We start from the raw sequence: 16,804 nt of genomic DNA, 5'->3' as shown, positions 1-16,804 counted from the left end.
GATTTTATTTTTGAATTTTCTCATGGAAGAACTGTCTTTTTGTTACACTAATTCATATTTCCATGCCGTCAACTTCTCTAGAAGTTGTAATTCTATCTCTGGTGGGAGAATACCAGTTCAATGTTATGGGACTTAAAGAAAAGGGTTACTTGCCAAGAATAGTTTCCTCCCATGGAGAGCTACTGAGAAACACGCTCACTTTCACTTGCCAGCATCAAGGATCTATTGCAGCATCTGTGCTAGGGAAGATATGTCTAGGCAAGTATTCTAAAGAGAAGCCAGAGCTCAGAGACTCTTGAGGAAACTGAATTCCCTGGAACTTCATACTTGAAAAGCAAGAGTTATGTTTTGCAGATGGTTGGGTCACAGTTCAACTAATGTTAACAGCTGATCTTGGGCTTAGTTTGAGAGGTGACCCATGACTATCTTAAAAAGCATCATACTTTAATATCATGAGGGACAGGGTACTGCTAAAGCTATTACAGACATGGAATCCTTTCTTTGTTTATTCCATTTCTAGAAATGCCTTTCCGATCAGGTCACTTGGGAAAGTAAGTAGTCTTTGTAAGAGGAATGAAGACCAAAGATCTTTTCAATGAAAATCACACATTCATACAGTTAAAGTGGAACGCTTGATTTACGCTCAAACACCCTAAAGATGCTAAAATTATACAGAAAATCTTTCTACAATGCTATAAATGATCTGCAATAAGTACAATAACTGACATGTGATTTTCTTCTGTTTCTGGAGTTCACAAAAGGGGTAAAGGTGGGATAAATGTAAGTGAATACACAGCAGGGTGCTTACTTTAAAAGTAAGTGAGGTTATTTGGGAAAGGATTAAATCTGTTCACTTAGTAAAAAGGAAAATGTGGGTGTAATATGAACATAGCCCACAGGATGCCTGAGAAAGGGTCACGTAGAGGTGATGGACAGGGGTTTAGGTGGAAACTAATGGGGATGAGTTTCATATCCATTCCTCTTTTTTGTTCTTCCTTGTATACTGAGAGGTTTTGGGTGTGCTTATTAGCACTGAATTGACGGTACAAAAATACTTATTATTAAGAAAAAGAGAAGAGGAAATGATGGGTACAGTGATAATATGACTAGATATGGAGGAAATGAGTTGAATCCCTTTTTTCTAAGTGTTTCTGAGAAGGAAGGAAGAAAAAAAGAAAAGGGTGGAGGGAGGAAAGAAGAAGGGAGGAAAAGATGGAGGAAGAGAAGTTTTTAAGCATCTATTATATCCCAACCATTGTGGTAAATGTTTTTCATTTGATCCTCACAATAACCCTGGGAGATGGGTGTTATTATGAGTCCCATTTGACAGGTGAAGAAACTGAAGTTGATAGCAGTTACCTGGCTTGGCCTGCATCACATAGCTAACAAATGTCTGAGGCAGCTTTAGACTCAACCATTCCTGACTCGAAGCTCAGTACTCTATTCCCCTGCGCTACCTGGCCATCTCTAAAGGGTAAAGGGGAGTGAAAAAGGAACTTTTGAGAAACAATACCACATAGCTGGTTCTTCAATGGGAAACTGCAGCCAAGGATAAGCTGATTGAAAGGATCCTTAGGATCACCAAAAAACCATGCTGGCTAAGAGAGGACCCATGTTTTCCCCCTTTGGGGCACTCTCCCCTCTTTGGGTCTTGTCCTCCACCTTAGTGATCCTCTCTTATACAGACCACAGCTATTCTCTGGCTCTGCCCAAACGAGTTCTCTCTCTCCAGGTCAAAGATTTACAGCTGAAAGGAAAGTCAGATCATCGGCTTCATTTTATAGATGAAGAAAGTGACTTCGTGATGGTGGATGCTGAACAGTTTTATGAAGGAGTCAGGGTACATGCTGTCTTTCTGCTTTTCGTCTTTAAAACTGATTACAAAGATGCTAGTAATTATAGCCTGTAGGAAGGAAGCACTTTAAGAAATAACCCTGGCCCCCAAAATGGTGATGGAAGGGAAGAGACTAGTCTTCCATTATAAAATCTTTAAATAGCTCACAAGTTCAGAGATTTAAGACTAGAAGTTACCTCAGAGGTCATTAAGTCCAGCTCCCCCATTTTTACAGATGATGAAATTGAGGTTCAGAGTTTATTAGGGTGGGGAACCTGGAGCTTCAAGGTCACATGTGACCCTCTAGGTCCTCAAGTGTGGACTATTGACCAAATCCCATCAAAGGGCTGCACTTGAGGACTAGGGGACCACATGTGGCTATGAGGCTGCAGGTTCCCCACTCTTGGTTTAAGTGATTTTTTTCCCCAGGGTCACACATGATGGGGTTAAGATTCTGAACTGAAGTCATTTGATTCTTAAATTTAGCATTCTTACTATGTTGCCTCTCATTTCTCCCTTTAAGTCTATGTATTCTTACACACAATCTTAATTATTCAGACATAATATACAAAAACTAATTTCATTAATAAAATTAATTTCATACAATAATTTCAAATTTCTCAAAAGTTTTCGTATTAGTTATGTCCAAGTATTAAAACATAATCACAATAAAAAAAGTTAGCTCTGTGACATGGGTCAACAAAGATTATTATGGCTTTTTAAAGAAAAGAAATCAAGGTCTGAGAGTAGGAGTGGCGAGGAACACCAAAAGTAGTCAAATAGCTTACCCAGTGGTGTTTAATCAATCAATAATCAATATATTACAAAATGTGTTTGCCATCTTCACCCAGCCCCCACACCCAATTCAAGCCATATTTGTCATTTTGGAGACCTACAGAGTAAAAAAAAAAAGTCCCAAAAGTTCAAATCTTTCCTCTTCTTTTGGTCAATATAAGTGTATTTTTTCTCTTAAACTACATTAATCACTGTCTTGTCATATTCATGTCTTTTTCCTACCTTCTGGAAGGCTTGGGAAACTTTAGACAAAAGGAAAATTAATTCAATAACTAGTTGGACCTTTCCTGTATCATCCAGAGTGAGATGACTTCAGTTCAAAATCTTAGCTCCATCACATACTACCTGTGTGACACTGGGGAAAAATTAAATTAAACCAGAGGTGGGGAACCTATGGCCTCACGGCCTCAAGGCCACATATGACCCTCTAGGTCCTCAAGTATGGCCCTTTGACCATGTTATGCAATTTCATCAAGGTATACAACTGGGCATAAAAAAATGTTCATTGATAATGTACTTCCTGATAAAGATGCATCCATGTTTTAGAGCCAAGCCAAATTCCTATTTAAAGTGCATCATCTACTATTCCTGCTTGGTCCATATTCAGTCAGTCAGTTACTAGCAGAAACTGTGGTGACATATATGACATTTGACCATTTCTGACATATTCGGGAGCCTATTTTTTCAATAGATCTATCAAAATTATCTAGGACAAAATCAAATACTTTTAAGGATTTCAATCATGTGGAAACATTGTCAAATTTGAAAACAATTACATTCTCTGTTTCAAATCTCATTTTTTTTTTTTGGTTGCAATATGGATGATTTAATCATCCAGTGTCTTCTACATTACTTACTGCAGAGATTTTGAAGTATTCCCAGAGCCCAATTCAATTGGTATAATGTCATCTGAGAAGACATTTAGAAAATGTGGCCATCATAGGGAAACTCTGGCCTCTACAGTATGTATTGTATGCAGAGTAGACACCAGGGACAGGTAGCCGTGTGCTAGAATTCCTGTAGCCTTTGGAATGTCTTCTGGCTTCCATTTTACCCATACTTTCGCTCCCAATGTTATTCTATCAGTAGAACCCAATCCTTGAGGAGGAACAGTGGATAGAGTACTAGGTCTGGAGTCAAGAAGACTTGAATTCAAATAGGATCTCAGACACTTACTAACTGTGTGACCCTGCAAACCTGTTTGACTCAGTTTCCTCATCTTAAAATGAGCTGGATCAAACCACTCCAGTCTTGTTGTCAAGAAAACCCCAAATGGGGTCATAAAGAGTCTGTCACGACTGAACCACAATGAAGAGAAGACATCTTGTCTGAAAATAGTGTTCAGGATTACATTTTGTTTTATGAGACTAATAGCTTAGAAAATAAAAGAGCAGGATTTCATATTCTATAACCTCAGTGAGTTCTGTTACCAAAATAGAGGTGTTTGCCACAAAAATTTCACTACAAAAAACTGTTCACTTTTCATGCTTTCCATCAAAGAAACCCTTCATGTCCATGTAGACCATTACCATAAAAAATTTTATAATAATAATAATAGCATACATATGTATACATATACAGTTCTTTAAGGTCTGCAAAGGCTTATATCTCTATCTCTGTATCTATCTCATATGATCCTCATGACCACCCTGTGAAGGTGAGGTCACATAGAGTAGGACACAAGTGAAATGAATGAACAGCAAAAACAGAAACAACACCTAGTTTCTAGCACATAGTAGGTATGTAATGACAATTTAATTTTGACTATGATTAAGTTTCTCTAGGGGGATTCTCAGTTGTTGGAACAAAGATCATATATTAAAAGTAATATGAAACTTATGGATAGTCTAAGTACTCTGTGATTCTTAGTACTGTCTGCTCCCTCTTTTCTGCCATCACTGACAATACTAACATGACTAAGGTACATTTTATATTTTTGGCTGTTTTACAGATCACTGTGACCTAACCTGGCCATTTTTAAAAACTAATGTCTAAAGATAGACACACTTTATAGAATACTGATCTCCAAACTTTTTAAATTATGTACCACATCAATAATTTTAAAACTTGAGCTTGGCCCCTCAATATTTTTATATTTACTTATTTTTAAATTAAATACAAGTATTACTGTACTAATAATAATGTTCATTATAAAATACAAAATAATGTCCATATATTAAATATAAAAAATGGAAATTTCAAAAAGATAAAATAGTAATTTATTCTCAGGTCAATAGGGAGCTACTGGAGTTGACTAAGTAGGGTGATAACATGGTCAGATCTGCAGTTTAGCAAAGTCATTTGGGCAGTTGTGTTTTGAATTTTGTGTGCATTGGAGAGGGGAGAAGCCAGAGAAAGAGAGAAATAGAAGACTATAGCAAAAATCTAGGCAAAAATTGATGAAGTTCTGTGTTAGGGTGATGATTGTATAAAGAGGGAGAGGGGGGTGTATGAGAGAAATGTGGAGGTAGAAAGGATAAGATTCAGCGACTGAATGGATATGTAGCGGTGAGAAATCAAAGATGGCGCTAAAGTTGTGAACCTGGGTGATGACAAGGATAATGGCACCCTCAACAAAAACTGGAAAGTTTGGAAGAAGGCTAGACTTGAGGAGAAGGGGGAAGATAATGTAATGAGATAAGCTTGCCTTGTGGGCAAGACTCATGCTGTCCCACCCAAAATGAATGGGTGAAAAGGGATTTTAGAACTTCAGGTGGTGACCTTTAAACTCTGCCTTCCTTCCACTACGTCTTAATCCAGATGGAGGGATTATTTAATCACTTGACTCCTAAGAAGGCAGAATAAATAAAAGGCCTTAAACTAAGCTCTTTCTTTAGCACATTCAGTGGTGGGTGGGTAAAACTCTCTCCCTACTGTAGCACAAGATGGGTTTTGTTCAGACTTGGCACGATTGTCTAAAAATCCTAAACCATTTATACAATAATACCATTCAGCAATTTTAAGTTGGAGGTCTAACGTATTTGCCTTTGGAATAACTATGCTCTATCCCCACCCTCAAAAGGGAATAATCAACTATTGATTTAAATTCTTCTATAAACATAAAGTTAGCTCTGTGGCATCAGAAGTTTGAGGTTTTGAACATTAAATGCTTAAGGTGAAATAAAGACTAGGGGATGAGATTTAAGAACAGAAGATTATGTGTGAGAATGCCTTGGCACAGATAGCCTTTAGTAAATGTCTGCTGAACTTAATTTTATACTTAATCAGGGAATTCAACAATTCAAAAAAAATGTTGCTTCTATGTTTTCCCCTCTTTCACCTTCTTACCTCAAACTATTATCTAATTTATCTATGACAGGAGTCATTCCTTTTTTCATTTCCTTTTCTCTCTTCCCTATTCCCTAAAGGATCTTATCTTTTAGCCTTCTTCATTGCTGCATTCCAGCTGCTAGTAGAGACTTGTGAGCCCAGATCTCTCTGGCCTTCTGCATTTTCCTCATACTAGTTAGGACTGCTCTTTCTCCTTTTCTATTCTATCTAACAAAAGAAAAGATTCATTTGTAGTTGCCATTAATGAAACCCAGTATGGTTGATTCAATTCTCACTCTCCTGCCCTTACCATATTGTATTAATTCAGATGCCAAAAAGTGGAGTGGTATGTTGCAAAGAGTGGCTGAATCATTTCAGTGGCACGGTGAATGCTGGAGTCAGGAAGACCTGAGTCCAAATATTGTCTCAGACGCTTAGTAGTTGTACAACCCTGGGCAAATCACTTAACCTCTGTCTGCCTCAATTTTCTCATCAGTGAAATGGGAATAATAACAGCACCTACCTCTGTGCTGTTTTATATTTGTAAAGCACTTTGCAAATCTCAAAGTGCTATATGAATACTAGATATTATTATTATGGCTATTATAGCACAGCAGCTCCTAAACGATCAAGGTATGTACATTGTCACTCTCATACTTTACAGAAGGGAAAGGGCTTTTTGACTTCTAAAATTTGAAGGAAGAGAGTCTTTTTGACCCATGGCCCATTTAGAATCTAACAGGATATCTGAGAGCCATCTTAGAGTGGAAGACAAACTCTAAATAGTCCATAGCCTAAACTAATATCATTGGAGAGGGCCATAGTGCCTCACTGGCCTTGGAACCAGGGCTAAGATGAGGATTATGAGGATCATGAGTACTGGGCTAAGAGAGTACCAAGGCCAAAATTATAGGTGGTCCTCCTGGAACAGGGCATCTTAAGACTTCTTTGGGTCCCCTTTGATACCTCAATTCATATGCACAGACCCAGAAAAAGAAATACACAAATAAATATTTCTTAGGTCACCAGGCCACTGTTTGTAATTAAATCAACCTGAATATATCATTTTTAGGCATGCTTAAAACAAACAAAATATAATCTGATCTAAGTGGCAAGACCTACAGATTTGGTGTCAGGCTCACTAAATCCCCTTACTACAATGTCCAGCGTCTTCAGGCAAGTCTCACTGTAATCTAGTAAAAAAAAAAAAAAAAGTCCCATTAACTTCCAATCCTATTTTGTGCTTGATGTCTGGTCACTGCCAACAGTTGCATCTCATTCACTTCATCGGATACCATTCACTGGTAAGTCTAAGACTTAGAGTTAGGGAAAAAACATCCTCTCTTCATTCTCTCTCTTTCTTTTCCCTTAGAAAAGACTGACTGCCCAGTTATTAAACTCAGTCAGAACATGTGAGTATTCACATCTGTTCATCTTTAGGTGTAAGTTGGGGAAAAAAACCTAAAAATCAAAGTTCTGCTTTAGTTACTTGTCTATATATTTATGTATTTAGTTTGTCTTCTATGTATTTATGTATTTAGTTTGTCTGTGTATTGTCCCACCATTGGAAAAGTCATGACTGGCAATCTCCTGACTTGAATCAAAGCCCCAGGCTTTGGTGAGGCACCCCTATGACACAGGAAAAGGTAGTAATGTAAAAACTGTCAGCCCAACTTCAATTTTTGAAGAAATTAGACATAATGCTAACAACAACAATAATAATAGCTGCTATTTTATATAGCCCTTTTTGAGGTTTACAAAGGCACTTCACATGTATTCTCTCATTGATTCCCACAACAATCCTCTAAGGTGGGTATTAGATACTGGGTCTGAAAGATGTAAAGTGACTTGTCCGACACAACTACTATGTGTCTGAAGTTGAATTTCAATTCAGATCTTCTTAACTCCAAGTCCAGCTTTCTATTTACTGAACCATCTAGAGATGTAGGTTTTGACCATTTGTTTTAAGGAGCTCTTGGAAGGATGAATAACTGTACCAAAGGTCTCAAACTCATCCTAATCTAGAGGATTTCTATCCACAGGAAATGCCAAGTTTTCCTTATTATTGTTAAGGTGGCCAGGACCAATCCAAGGGTGAATACAATCAAATCAGATCATACTGGGTACAGATTTCCACTTTAGCACCCAACAGGGCTAAAATGAACATGAAAAGCAGTCTTAAAGGTCAATCAATAAGCATTTATTAAGCACCTACTGTATGCCAGGAACCATTAAGCTTTCAGGATAAAAACAAAAACAAAAGACAGTTCATGCTTTGAACAAGCCCAAATCTAATGTAAGGAACATGCAAGGGGAGCAGCTGAGATCTTGCTGGTTTGCCTTCATTTCTGATCTGGTACTGAACACCCCTAGAGAAAGACATGCAACCCAGCTGGTTGGGTCCATTGCAAATTTCTGTTATCTGACCCCAACAGGACCCTTACTGCTGCATGAAAATTCTTTTACTCTTCCCAGATTGTCTCTCCTACTTCCCCAAGTGGTAGTTCCAAGTTTCTTCCTCCTCAAGCCATATACACCACCACTGCATGCCACATTTCACACAAAAAATTTGAAGCCTTCTGTCTGGTTCTCCCTTTCCTCTGCAATTCCACATTTCAAATGACCTCGACATTAACTCTCCTCCATTCTATCCTATTTTTATACCCTTTATATAAACCATTGACCCCATTCCCTCTGGCCTTCCCCAGAAACTTGTGCAAGATCAAGAGATCATCTCTTCTTTATCCCTCATTTCCAACCTCTCCTTAAGCACTAACTCCTTCCTTGAGGCATACTCAGAGCTCCCTGAACTTGACTGTACCATAGGTTCAAGCTATCATCCTGTACTTTCCTCCCTTTCAAACTTCTAGTCAAAAGCTACTTACATTCTTTGCCTCCATTTTCTTAACACTTCATTTCCATTCCTGAAACTCTTGCAATCTGGCCTTTAAATCCCCCAAACTTAACTGACATTGCTTTCCTTAAGATTACCAATGATCTCTCTGTTGATAAATCTAAGGACCTTTTATTTCAAGCATCACACTTCTTGATCTCTCCTCAGTCTTTGATAATGTTGGCCATATCCATCTCTAGAAACACTTTCCAATTTGGGTTTCTGTGACCCTGCTTTCTTGATTCTCCTAGTTGTTTGATTACTTACTTCTCAGTGTGCTTTACTGGATTATCACTCTCCTCTTATCCATTAAATGTGGATTTACCCCAATGTCTGCATCTTGGGTAGGTGTATCTTGGGCCCTCTCCTCTTTCTACATCATCTTAGTCATCTCATTAACTCAAAGATACACCTATCACCTCTGGGTATATGGCTCCCAAATCTGCACATCCAGCACAGATCTCCAACTCTCTACGGGTCATTTCCACTTGAATGTCCTATACACATTTTAAACTCAATATATCTAGACAGAATGTATCTTTTCCCCTAAATGCCATAAATCCCTCCTCCTTTTTCTGTAGAGAGCACCACCATTTCCAAAAGGTTCCAAATCTGAGTTGCCTTCCACTCTTGACTATCCTTAAACCTTGATATCGAATCAGTTACCAAGTCTTGTCCACTCCACCTCCATAGCATTTCTTCAGATCTATCCCCTTCTTTCTAATCATACCACAATCAACCCAGTTCAGGCTTACATCATCTCCTAACTATAGTAGCCTTTTAACCAGTCTCTTGGCTTCATTCATGTGTTTTCCCTTCTCAAATCTGTTTTCCACGTGGTTGCCAAAGTGATATTCCTAGAGCATAGTTCTGACCAGGTCACTCCTCTGCCCAGGAAGCTTCAATGGCTCCCAAATGCCTCTAGAATCCAATATAAACTTCTGTTTGAGGCACTGAAAGCCCTCTAAACCCAACTCTAGTCACCTGATTACATATTACTCTTTCTTGTGTACTTTATGTTCCAGCTGAACCGGTCTACCTACCATTCCTTACATAAGTCTTTCTACCTCCTATTTGTACTTGTATGCAAACTGTCCCATGTCAGGACTGCCTTTCCTCTCCACCTCTGCCTCACTTCTTTACTTTAACACATGGCTTGTGTCACCTTATTCCAGAGGTCCTTCTTGATTCCCCCTGTTAGCCACCCATGCATCACCCCTGCTTTGTTTCGTCTTTATATCTCACAGACTTATTAATTCTTAAACATGGTTAATCTCCTCCTCCAAAAGAATATAAGCTCCCTGAGGGCAAAGACTGATTTTTTTTGTTTTTGTATGCCTAGGACCTAACACAGTGCCAGACATATAGTAGGTGCTTAATAAATTCTTGCTGAGTGGTTGATTTTACATACAACTATCTTAGATTTTTCTTTAGCATCAGCTGGTAGCCCTGGGAGCTGCCTTGCTAGGTTGTTGCCACCCCCTTTGCCACCCCCCCCTTCCCCCCCCCCCCCCCCCCCCCCCCCCCCCCCGCAATGCAAGCAGACAGGACTTTCAAAATCATGAACCACCCCAGGGGATCAAGTGATTGCTGTACACATGATTCAGCTTAAATTCCTAGAAGCTAAAGCACTCCCTGAATCCGGACTGGCAGGTTTTTTTTCCTCTCTTTGGTTTACTGTATTAATTGCTTTATTAATCAAGAAGCGACCCACTATAATATAAAGATGCCTCTGCTGGGGCATTTAGTAGACCTATATTCTAGTCCAGGCTCCTTTACTTATTAATTAACCTGTGTGGGTTCAATATGAGTTTCTGCATCTGTAGCATGAAGAAGTTGAACTACATGATCTCAAAATTCCCTTTTGGCTTTTATCTCCTACGATTCCAGATTTTTTTAGCCTTATTTTCAGTTTCTACATAATGGAATGACCTTTCTCCCAAATGGAAAGAATGAATGATTGAAAGAAGCAAAAGAAAGAGGCCTACATGGGTACCACAGATCTGCCCCTAAGTCAAAGTTCCGAAAAGAAGGTCTATGATTTTTGACCTAAACAAGTTGGCAGTGTTCCTTTACAATGTCACCCTTCTGATGAATTTATAGCAGAAAGTTTAAAGCAAAGATAAAAGAGGGAAAGAATTATGAGTAATAAATGAACAATTCTCTGATTGAATCTGACTTGGGGTAACAGGGTTTTCATGCTTTCCAACAAAAGTCGACCTGGAGCAAAAAAGGTCAGAAAGCTCTGGCAGTAAACTCAATTTTGCCAGTGACACATACTGATAGAATCTGGAAATAAGTAGTGATGGAGACAGGGCCAGGAGAAAAGCCTGCCCTTGGGGCACTGCGAGGTTCAAACATTTAAAACTAGATTGCAAGCTGGATTTTTTCCTCTACTCTTAGAGAATCCAGTACCATTTGTAACCAGCCTTCCACTGGAGAGATTCTATCAGTAACACACCAGCACTTCCACAGGAGAGAGATTCATGAAAAGAGATTTGTTTAAAGACACAGAAAACACATTTCACTCTTTAAAAAAAAAAGAGGCCTTAATCTAATCTAAGATGTTGCTACAAACACTCTTGGCTAACCCTCAATTTCTAAAATGTATCAGATGTTAAATTCTGGTCTTGTTCACTGTTTGAAGAGTTCCTGATGTTAATGAAGAGATACTTTTAAAAAACAAAAGAACACAGAGTATCCACATTTCTACACACCACATCTTAATCACAGTTTGGCATTATGTAAGGGATCACAAATGTCTTGCTAGTTTGAGTCTGTGTCCTTTCTTTCCTCACTCATAACCACAACCCCCCCAAAAAAACAAAAACAAAAGCTCATTTTCCCAGTAAAGGTCAACAGAAGAAAATGAAAGAAGTTGGCTATGAGAAACAAAAGGAAATATCTATATGGAGTTTTAATTTATACTTTTTACTTAAGAATAAAGTTCTATAAATACTTTAATTCTTTCCATAAATTTTTCTCCTTAAAGCTACTCTCACAGAAAATTAATCTGGTAACAACAAAAAAAAATTGCTTAATCTTTATGCCGTTGCAACCATTGTGATTCATTTGGCTTTAATAAGTTTTATTCCCTGAGAAAATGCCATTCTGGTTAGGGAATTTTCATTTTCCCCCCCTCTTTTCTCAGCTCTTTGTTCTTTCTCCTCTCCCTGTCTTTTCTTCTCTCCCTTTGTCTTTTCTGCCTCCCCCATCTCTCTTTTCTATCTCCTTACCTCTCTTTTCTCTTCCCCACTTCCCACTCACCCACTCCTTATGGTGCCATGAATGGGATTTCCAAAGAATACCCATTTGGCAGACTTGGGGGTTTCCATTATATATTTCTTCTTGGTGCCCCAAAGTTCCACTGTCATTATCCAGTCCTTACAGTAGGCAAAGACTGGTGGGATTAGGGATGGTGAGACAGTCAATTCAGATCAGGAGATTTGAATTCACAATCTACTCTACACACCAGTTGCCCAAACAGGGTAAAACAAAAAGGCCTTTTATTTGAAAGCATGCAATATCTGAACTAAAGAATGAAAGCATGTCACAATTAGAAACAACCTTGATGATTATCTTGTAAATTGAGAAAGTTGGGTTAATGAAGAAACCAAGGCCCAGGATCATAGAGATAGCTGAGGGTGGAGCTAAGACTAGCCCCTAGTATTCCTAATTTCCATTCAGTAAAGATCACTAAATAATAACAGGTATTCTTTGTATATAACATAATCTGCCTCTGTATAGACACATGTAGGCTGGTCTCTACTCTCTGAATACCCTAATTAGCAAACTGATGAAAAGTTGCAATGCCATTCCAGGAAAGTTCACTCACTCATGATAAAGAGAAAAATTCTCCACGTATGAGAAACACAAGTTCCCAAGGGGTAAAAAACAAGCAGAAACTTGGTTTGAGCATGGTCCTCCCCTATCTCAACCAATATCCTTTCCTGCACTCAGTAGCATCCCTAAACCAAGACAACCAGGTCTCTAATTGAGGTACAAGGAAAGAGTTGAGGAGGAGATAGGAGAGAGGTAATGTCGTTCTTTTGCACACTTTAAGCCAAGGGATTCTGGCCCCCAAACAATAAATATTGGATGGTATCTAACTCATTTCATCAATCTTCCTCCTCTTTTCAACTCAAGCCCTGAATACAGGTGATTAGAAGTTCATAAACTAATCCATTCAATAAACATTTATGTTCATCGAATAATTACTAAATGTCTAGCCCTGTGGGGAAAACAAAAAATGATGAGGCAATCTCTGCTTTCGTGGACTGATGGAGTAACATGACATTCATAATTAGAAAAAGTCAAAATAACAATAGCAAAGTGAAACAGGAAATAATTCAAGATACACCTAATACAAGAAAGTGTCGAAAGCTCAGTGAATAATAACAATAGTTAACCTTTATACAGTACTTACTGTACTTACTGTGTGCCAGGCATTATGCTAAGTGCTTCATAATTATTATCTCATTTGATCCTCACAATAACGCAGGGAGGTAGGTGTTGTTATTACCCCATTTTACAGATGAGAATGCCTTAACCTAACTCTTTTATGTCTTGAAAATAAGATATAATATGATAGCTTATAAGATGATACCTTATATCAGTTTTATGTATCCTTACTAGATCAACAAATGCTAAAAACAAAATACTGCAGTTAACTGGGCAGTTAACATAATGATCACAAAAAAAAAAGGACAGAGGACTTACCCTGGCACTCCACATTTGGATCTCCCCAGAAAAGCTCTTGGCACTCATTACAAGTTCGACCTCCAAACCCAGGCATGCATTGACACTGCCCAGTGAACTGTTAATCAAAAAAAAAAAAAAAAGACACAAGATTTACTTAGATTTTGCCATAAAAGGATGTTTTAGATTTTGAGTTTTGTGAGTTAGGTAAGAAGAGAAGGGGGACCAACATGTCCACAAAAAAAAAATTGTGCCAGCTGGGTCCACTGTGAATCTGTCATCTAACTTCAACTAGTCTGTCTCCTTTTGTTCTTCAGTTGTTTCAGTCAGGTCCTACTCTTTGTGACCCATTTAGAGTTTTCTTGGCAGTTTTACTGGAGTAGTTTGCCATTTCCTTCTCCAATTTGTTTTATAGTTGAGAAACCTTAGCAAATGGAGCTAAGTGACTTGCCCAAGGGTCACACAGCTAATAAGTGTCTGAGGCCAGATTTGAACTCAGGAAGAGAAGTTTTCCTGACTCCAGGCCTGGTGCTCTATCCACTGTGCCCCATAGCTGCCTGGTCCTTCACTACTGCAAGGTCATCCTTTAATTCCTGATGCCCTATCTCACTCCCAATAGAAGTTATTCCAAATTCTCTCTCAAACTTTCTCTTCAAATTTTCCCCTGGCCCCAACCTTCTCACCTGAGGACATTTCCTCTGACTTTACTATGAAAGCTGAAGCCCTTCATTGCAAGCTCCATATCTCCTCATCTCAAACCCCTGGAGATCTCTCCTTCCTCTACTCTTTCCTCCTTTCCTTCAGTCTCAGATGAGGTAAACTTTTCGGCCGAGGCCAATTCCTTTCCTCCCCCCTCTTCCTTAAGAGGGCCTCCTCCATTGTCCCCCCCACCCCCCAATCTTCAATCTCTCTTTTTCTCCTGGCCTCTTCTGCATTGCCTTTAAACTCACTTAAATCCATCCCCCTCCAATTATTTTTCTATGCCTAGCTCTCCTATCTTTCTCAGCCAAAGTCCTATTGACTGCCTTCACCTCCTTTTCTCTCATTTACTCAACATATTGCAAAGTGTCTTCTGACTTCTTCGCTCAACTGAAACTACTCTCTTTAAAATGATCCGTGATCCCTTAAATGCTAAATCTAGTATCTTATTCTCAATCCTCATCCTTCAGGACTTTTACCTGACTATTCGGTCTTTGGTGTTTTGTTTTTTTCCCCTGGCTACCTCTCTCCTGGCTTTCCTCTTCCCTATCTCTTCCTCCTCAGGCTTCTAGGAGGATTCAACCATATTATACTCACTAAGTATGGGCATACCCCGAGGCTCAGGCCTGGACCTTCTTCCTCAGTGTCTCCATGAATTCTCTGGGTAACCTTATCAACTCTCCAGGGCTTAATTATCTCTATGCAGATGACTCACAGATGCATAACAGGAGCTTAATAAATCTTGTTAATTAATGAATAAATGGCCCTAGCCCAATCTTTCTCCAGAGCTTAAGTCCCACACACCTACTGCTGGACCACTCAAACTGGAAATCCCAGAAACATTTTAAACTCACCACAGCCGAAAGAGAACTCATTATCTTTCTCCAAACCTACCCAAACTTTTATTCTAACAGAGGCACCGCCATTTTTCTAGTCTCCTAGGTCTATAATCCTGGTGTAATCTCGACTCTTCCCTCTCCCTCACCCGATCCTTCCCTAGCTTTTACAAAATCTTGCCATTTCTACTCCCACATCTCTTACATTCAGCCTCTCCTTTCTACTCACACAGCTACCACCCCATAGAGGTCCTCATCATCACTTGCCTAGACTACTGCATTGACTCTCTAATTGGCTTTCCTCACTTAAGTATCTTTCCACTACAATCTGTGTTCCATAGAACCAAAGAATTTGAAGGTACCTCAGCAGATATGTGGTCCAGTCCCACCACACAAGACACTCTACTATGGCCTCCCCAGTAAATGGTCATCTAGTCTCTCCTTGAAGATTTCCAAAGAGGAGGAATTCACCACCTCTCTAGGTGGCCTGTTCCACTTTTGGGTGTCTTAATTGTTAGGAAAGTTTTGTGTTTTGTTTTCTAGATTTGCATCTGCACAACTTCTACCCATTGTTCCACACTGTTGTCAAAACATTTTCCTTTAAATGCAGGCAGGAGTTCAAATCCAGCCTCAAACACTTACTAGTTGCAGAACCCTGGCAAGTCACTTAACCCTGTTTGCCTCAGTTTCCTCACTGGTAAAATGAGTTAGAGAATGGCAAAACACTCCAGTATCTCTGCTAAGAAAACCCCAAATGGGTTCAGGAAGGTTCAGATACAACTGAAAGACGGAACAATAACAAAAGTGACCATAACACTTCTTTCCCCACCCCAGTGGCTCCTTATTGATTCTAGGATACCATGTAAATGCCTCTGTCCACAACCTATCTTTTACTCTTGTTCCTACTCTCTACAGTCTGGTCAAACTGCCATTTTCTCTGTTCCCTACATACAGCACTCCATTTCCACCTCTGGATTTCCTCAGGTGTCCCTCCATGCATCCAATGCATTCTCCTCCTCATCTCTGTTTCAGAGAATCCCTCATTTCCTGTAAGATACAACTCAAGCACCACCTTCTTCTATATGAAGCATTTCCTGACCCCCCCACCTACTGGTGCTCTAGTCACAAGCTATCTTACATTTTTATTTATATTTTTCATTCTATTTACCCTACATATTTCATATATATATTTATATTATGTCATTTTTATACTTATTATACCTATTCCAACACATATACATACATATGTATATGTATATATGTATATAATATCTCCCAAGACAGAATCTAAGCTCCCTGAGAGTAGGGATCATTTCTTTTTCTTTTTTTCCTTTATATTCCCAGTGCCCAACACAGTATTAGATGCATTTTTTGGTTATTCAGTTGCTTTAGTTGTGTCCAAATCTTCATGACCCCATTTGAGATTTTCATGGCAAAGATCCTGGAGTGGTCTGCCACTCCCTTCTCCATGAGATGGATGATAGTTGCTTAATAAATACTTGTCAATTTACTGATGAAGTCCAACAGCATGAATGCTTTTCTTCTCCTGAGGACTCAGCTCATGTTAACTAGAGAAAAAAGGTTATTTTCCTGCAGGTGTTGAGGAATCCAAATGGGATCTCAATGATCAAGTCAGGCTTTCCCTGGTGGGCTGCACTTGTGTTTACATCTTTTCTCTGCCATGCTTTTATCCTCATAAATCAAAACTGGAATTCAAGGTCATCTTTGACTGTATTTGACTTGGAGAATTTATTTTCAGTGTGTCTCTAGGAAACATGA

At 39.0% G+C, this 16,804-nt stretch overlaps 1 protein-coding gene across 2 annotated transcripts in view; it reads right to left on the bottom strand.

Annotated features, from left to right (window-relative positions):
- LAMB1 (laminin subunit beta 1) overlaps positions 1-16,804 on the bottom strand; it is a 91,434-nt gene that overhangs the window by 24,396 nt on the left and 50,234 nt on the right. For both annotated transcript variants that reach the window (XM_072653047.1, XM_072653046.1), the window contains exon 24: positions 13,512-13,608. In XM_072653047.1, coding sequence (XP_072509148.1) covers positions 13,512-13,608 — 97 coding nt within the window. The remainder of the gene's footprint in view (positions 1-13,511; positions 13,609-16,804) is intronic.

This window comes from Notamacropus eugenii, chromosome 3 (assembly GCF_028372415.1).
Source record: "Notamacropus eugenii isolate mMacEug1 chromosome 3, mMacEug1.pri_v2, whole genome shotgun sequence".
NCBI classification, from domain to species: domain Eukaryota; kingdom Metazoa; phylum Chordata; class Mammalia; order Diprotodontia; family Macropodidae; genus Notamacropus; species Notamacropus eugenii.
This window is presented reverse-complemented; position numbering and strand designations above follow the sequence as displayed.